The 6,961-nt window shown below is 35.6% G+C and overlaps 1 protein-coding gene across 1 annotated transcript in view; it reads right to left on the reverse strand.

Moving 5' to 3' along the window:
• Sass6 (SAS-6 centriolar assembly protein) overlaps positions 1-6,961 on the reverse strand; it is a 42,153-nt gene that overhangs the window by 22,660 nt on the left and 12,532 nt on the right. The window contains exon 8 of the mRNA XM_010639069.3: positions 2,042-2,233. Coding sequence (XP_010637371.1) covers positions 2,042-2,233 — 192 coding nt within the window. The remainder of the gene's footprint in view (positions 1-2,041; positions 2,234-6,961) is intronic.

Genomic DNA, 6,961 nt, shown 5'->3' on the forward strand with positions numbered 1-6,961 from the left:
AAAAAAAAAAAAAAAAAAACCCTGAAATGGATCACATCTCAATCAGCTAATACCAAATGAAATGTCAGTAGTACACAAAAGTCCAGGATACAGTATTTTTATGGAGTTGGTTTTTAACAATAATTTTAAAAGACAGTTTATAATATTATAGTACTATAATAGTTTTAGGAGCATAGGCTTTGGTATCAGACAGACTTGAATTCAAATCAGGTCTCAGCTGTAGTGTCATCTTTGGAATCACTTCACCTCAGTAAGTCTTAGCTGCCTCATTTTTAAAACAGAACTGTCTAGCATATGTACTGAAATATAATAATTACTGATACTGATTATTTTTAGGGCATCAAAATATACCTAAAAAGTGTAATTTTACATAATTAGGTAAGTCCTCAGAGGTAAAAAAAATTCCCCAAAACACATAATTTGCAAATGCTTTTGATTAGATTATTTAAAAAATGATATAACAGAAGATTGTTAACAAAGTAGATAGTTTCAGGATTAAGACTGAAGCAATCAAACAGTATTACAATTAAGTAATTAAAACTACCAATGTGCCATTTTAAAAAGGCTGAAACATTTTACTAACTGCTGTGAAAAATAAAGGTTATAAGGAATAAAAACTATAGATACCTTTTTTAAAGGCAGAATTCTTTGAGGATATGAACATAAAACAGGTTAAGCTTTAGACTGGGAGTTTCTAAGCATAACTGACTGGTGAAATGGAAGGCTGGTAATCTTTTTCATTTTTTCAGTTTTGAGGTACTGGGGATTGAACCCAAAGGACTCATGAATGATAGACAAGTACTATACAACGGACCCATAGCCCCACTCCATTTCTAAAAATGTCGTTGAGATAGGATTTCCCTAAGTAGCTAGAATTATGTGTGTGCCACTGAAAGTAGCTTGGTGATCTTTGCTTTTAAATATGGTAAGACTTTGGGCTGAGGATTTACCTCAGTGGCACTGCGCCTGCCTTGTAAGTGCACATTCTGAGTTGGATCCCTGTTACCAAAAACAAACAAAACCAAACCCATAAGCCTTTAATTATAAGTCAGGCACTGTGGCCCATGTCTGTAGTCCCACCTACTTAGAAGGGTAAAGCAAGAAGATTGCTTGAGTTTAGGAGTTTGAGGCCTGTCTGGGCAACATAGCAAGACCCTGTCTCAGAAAAACACATTGACAAACAAAACACTACATATATTTTCTGATAATTCATGTGCTAATAATGTGCCAAAGCATCAACAAATATGCCATAGCAGCAAGATTCTTAAATGTGATGGGCTGGGGAGTGTGGCTCAGTGGTACAGTGCTTATCTAAGCATGCACAAGGCCCTGGGTTTAATTCCCAGCATTTGAAAAAACAAGCACCTTTCTGGTCCTTGGAAGAATAAGGAAGTACCAAAGACAGGCAAAAACTAGGTGGATTCCAATCTTTATTCTTTCACTTATTGACCATGTGACAGGAGGCAAATAACTTAACCCTCTGTGCCTTAGTTTCAGCATGTGTGAAATGAGAATAACAATACACACATAAAAAATTGTTATAAGAATTAATTAAGTTAATCTCTGTGGAGTACTAAAATAGTGTCTATCATGAAGCTAATGCTCAGTAAATGTAGCTATTATCTTTACCCTTTTCACTACCACTACTACTAGATGCTAAACTTCAGTTGCTTGATATAGTATACAGGCTTAAAGAAAGGACTAATTCTGTAAACAATGAGTACCCTCCCTTATGAGATAAAGACATTAAACAACATGAAAATATACACTGAAAATTCTAAGCTCTGTGCCAGGAAATTAGTCCTCAAGATCCCAACTAAAACTATCAAGGTTTACTTCAGTTCTGTTCTGAATTATCTCTTTTTATCAAATTTCAGATTCTGAACACTTTTGCATTGTTTGAAATTATCATTAATATCATTAAGAGATCCCTGCAAAGAATCCAGAAGAACACTACCCACAAAAATAAAACAAACAAACTAAAATAAAGTGAACAAATTAAAACACTTTTACATTAGGATGAGAAGCCAGCACACAGTACCTCTTCAACACCAGAAAGTTTAGCTTTAAGTTCTCTAGTAGTGGAGTCTCCTTTATATTTCCTCTCAGTTAGATCTTTATTAGCTGCTTCCAATTCAGACAATCTGTTTTGTAGCTGGTGGATGTTTCGCTGATGGAGGGTTTCTAAATCTTTTTTCTGTTGTTCATGCTGTTGTTGATACTGAGCCTGTGCCTGTTCCAGAATAATAGGTATCAAAGTAAAAGTCCTAAATGTAAGTATAGAAAGATCTGAAAAAAAGAACCAGTTTTTTCTTAATAGCTGTCAAAGTCACCTCTTTCAAAAAAGGCTCACTATTTTAAGTAATGGATCTTATGATGTAGAAAGCAAGGCCAATAAAGGTAATTTTACTGGGGGTGTGTGTGTGTGTGTGTACTAGTAGCCCAGAGCTCTCCTGAAACAAAGCCAGCCTCAAACTTGCTACATAGCCCAGGCAGGCCTCAAACTCTCCATCCTTCTGCTTACGCCTCCCAACTGCTGCAATTACAGTAATGCATTCTCTTAGAGGCATGAAGGAAATCACAGATAACACATAATCTCATAAAGCAGGTCACTCTTACATATTTAGGAATATTCCTTTCCAGTTATTTACTTATGTTATTGACATTCCACATATATACCCAACCATACATATTTAAATTTAATAAATGAAAATCAAGCTATTATACAATTTAATCATGACTTTATTCCTTTGGAATCTGTACCTTTCACATCATTTAAAAACTCCTTTAAAAAAAAAAACTTTTTATTAGTACACATTAATATAAAATCAGACTATTTTTGGCATATTGGTACATGTACATAACACATTTTGATTATTTTTCATCCCCATTATTCCCCACTTATTTATTTCCACATCTCTACATGTCTACTACCTTTTAGTTTCCTGTTACCTCTCATTTATTTTTTATTTTTTAGACTGCTCATATTAAAAAACATGCAATATTGTAACTTAGGGAGTGAGTTTATTTCACTTAACACAACCGTTAAAAACACTTTTTGTAAAAATTATAACAGCAACACAACATATTCCATCCCAAGACACTTAACCCTGCCCAAATATAGATACTTGCCAATTTTCAAAACTACAAACAAAACTATCACTAATATTTTTGTAGTTATACATCCAAAGTTCAGATTAGCTCCTTATAGTCAAGTTATAAAATACTATGTAATATAAAACAAATTCCAAAACTATGTTCCAGAACACTTGCACTCAACTCAAAATTCTTACCACTATTATTTTTCATAAACTATTCTGAGAATTTGACATTACTACTTTAGGAAGTCCCTCATTTTTGGAAAACTGAAAAGGTGAAAAGAGGCAAAAGATATGCAGACAGATGAGTCCATAAAAAAATAAAAATGTAATCTTGTAAGAAAATACCACAGAAGCAAACAAGAAAAAAAAAAAACTATAGCAAGCAATAAAGAGGCTAACTGTAACTGTCTATAAGTGTAATTAAGGATTCAAAGACAACAGTAAGGACAATTGTTAAGAAGTTAGAGAATTTAAAAGAAACAGAGGAATGACAAGAAAAATCTTTATCCACTCGTCAATTGATAGTATTTGGGCTGTTTCCAAGAATTAGATATTACAAACCATGCTGCTATAAACATGGGTGTGCTTGTATCACTGTGCTATGACGCTTTTAATTATTTTAGGAAGATATGAAGAAGAGAGAAAAGCTGGGTTAAATGGAACCTTTAGTTTCAGTGTTTCAGGACTCTCCACACTGATTTCCATAGCGGTTGCACCAGTCTACACTCCCACTGGGTTCCTTTGCCCTACGGCCCTGCCAACATTTGTTATCAGTTGATTTCTTGAAAGCAGCTACTCTTTCTGGAGTGAGATGAAATCTCTCAGCAGTTTTAATTTGCATTTCATGAATACAGTGATGTTGTACATTTTTTCATATACTTATTTGCCATTTCTAATTCTTCATCATGAGAAATGTCTTTTCATTTCAGATGCCCATTTTTGGTTTGGGTCTTTAAATTGGGAGGGGTAATGATTTTTTTTTTGAGTTCTTTATATACTCTAGATAATAGTCTTTTATCTGGTGAGGAGAGAGGTAATATTTTCAACAGAATATTTTATAGTGGCTTTATTAAAAAGGCACACAGTAGTTTTAGAAAAAATCTGATGAGCAAGGTATTTGGGGGATGAATTTCTAACAAGAACAGAAAAAAAGATTAATAGAAAATTCTTGGAAGGAGAAAACTGACTCGAGAAGGCACAATCAAAAAAATGATTAGCTAGCTAGAGCAGTGTATGCCTGTAATTCCAGTGCTCTGAAGGTTAAGACAGAATGCTTGCAAGTTTGAAATCAGCTTGAACAAATGTGTGTATGTATGTATATGTGTATGTGTGTGTGTGTGTGTGTGTGTGTATATATATATATATATATATATATATATATATATATGAGTGGATGGCCCCATTTATTGAGCAAAAACATCTAAAATTACTACACAAAAACTTGTTAAGAGAATGGAAGAGGAGGGAAGAAAATAAAGAGTAAACCATAAATGTTTTAAACAAATAATTCCTCATTAAATGAAGACACACACACACACACACGATACCAGGTCTTAACAGTCCAGAGAAAAGCTCTACTACAAAAGAAATTTACCATGTAATAAAGGTAGTGTTTAAACTGAGGGAATATGGGGACAGGTGTTTAGCTCAGTAGTTCTGCCGTCTGCCTCGCAAGCGCAAGGACCCAAGTTCGATCCCCGGTACCAAAAAAAATAAAATAAATAAATAAATAAAAAATTGAGGGAATATGATATTGGAACAAGTGAATGACTATATGTTCACTCAAAATAGGTTGCGTATATAGATCATTAATTAAAAACTACTAGGAGCTGAACATGGGGACAGATACCTGTAAGCCCAGCACATCTGGAGGCTGAGTCAGGGGAACAGCAAGTTTGAGCCCAGCCAGGACAACTTAGCAATTTAGTGAGATCCTGCCTCAAAACAAAAAAACTGCACTGGGCATACAGCTCAGCGTGAAGGCTCAAAAAAAAAAAAAAAAAAAAAAAAAAAAAAAAAAAAAAAAAAAAAAACAACAGACAAAAAACAAAAATAAGCCTGGAGTACCTGTTATAAACTCAGTGGCAAAGGCTTTCTAAACACAAAATGGAACTTTAAACTGCAAAGGCAATGACTGACACATTTGATGACATTCAAATAAAAAGAACAGTGTATGATAACACCTACTGGTATACAGCAAATGCAGGCCAGAAGAAAAATGTTTATTATACATAATAAAGTATAATACCCTTACTTTATAATATTAAGAAATGAAAAGGTAAGCTATAAATAGAAAATATTCACAATACCTATACAGTCAGCTCTTCATAATCCTTTGGTTCTGATAGCAAATTTAACATATTAAAAAAGAAATCTATAGACAATTTCAAAATATACAACTTAAATTTGTGCAGGAGCAAACAGTACACTAAATCCACATGAGATGCTGGGTAGCATGCCCTGCTGTAGCCTTCTGCCAGCACTTGCTCAAGCATCACCTACTCCATGTCACCTTTCTGTACCATGTAGTTAGACTTACAATGTTTATACATATCCATATTCTACATGTATGGACTTTTGCTTGTCATATTCTCTAAACAGTAGAGTATAACAACGTCTACAGCATTTACACCATATTAGGCATTACAAGTGACCTAGAGGTGGCAGAGTGTAGAGGAAGATGTGCCTAGGTTATACGTAACTACTATGCCATGTCATATTAAAGACTTGGAGATCTGCAGGTTTTGGTGGCCTGGGGGAAACCTGAGGTGGGGGATGGAGTGTCCCTAGATCCAATTCCTAAGATACTGTGGGACAAATGTACAGGACAAAGGACTCATGTTTAGAAGAAAGTACACCAGGGGCTGGGGATTAGCTCAGTGGTGCTGCCAATTGCCTTGCAAGCGCAAGGTCCAGAGTTCAATCCCTGGTACCAATAAATAAACACACACACACACACACACACACACACACACACACACACACACACAATAGAAGAAAGTACTACTATGAATCAGTAAGAAAAAAATACTGCATTAATAGGCCAATTTAATAATGGGCTGCTGGGTGTGGTGGTACATCCCTGTATTCCCAGCACTCAGGGGGCTGAGGCAGGAGGATCCTGAAAGTTCGAAGCCAGTGTGAGCTGCGCAGTGAGCTCAAGACCAGTTTCACCACACATTGAGACCCTGTCTCCACCTCCACCCCCAAAGAAAATAGGCTAATGACTTGAATGAACCCTTAAAAACAGAATAATAAAGTGCTCAATATGCACACAAAAAAATGCTCATCATTATGAGACACAGTTATACACCCACAGGATGGCAGTGTAAACCTACATGGAGAACTAGCAATTTCTAATCAAGCTAACCATACCACACAGCTATTCCAACCCTAGATTATACTCCCCAAATGATACATGTTGCCATTTTAATGATTAACATTTAATTTAAATAATTAATAACCAGTTTAATTACAGGCATGCACTACCATGTCTGGCTTTCTTCAATCTTTTTTTGTTTGTTTGTTTTTTGTTTTTTGAGACAGGGTCTTACTATGTAGTTGAGACTGCCCTGGAACTCACTATGTGGCCCAGGCTGGTCTCGAACTCGTGGTGATCCTCCTGGCTCAGCCTCCCGAGTGCTGGGATTACAGGTGTGTGCCATCTTACCTGAAGGCTTTCTTCAATCTTAATTTGAAAGAAGTTACACATAAAAAATCATCCATGCTGGGCATGGTGGCACATGGGAAGCAGAGGCAGGAGGATCACCAGGAGTTTGAGGCCAGCCTGGGATACAGAGTAAGTTCAAGGCCAGCCTAAACTGCATAGAAAGACTCTGTCTCAAAAAAAAAAAAAAAAA

Source organism: Fukomys damarensis, unplaced genomic scaffold, assembly GCF_012274545.1.
Source record: "Fukomys damarensis isolate Sample0158 unplaced genomic scaffold, DMR_v1.0_HiC HiC_scaffold_33, whole genome shotgun sequence".
Classification (NCBI taxonomy): Eukaryota; Metazoa; Chordata; class Mammalia; order Rodentia; family Bathyergidae; genus Fukomys; species Fukomys damarensis.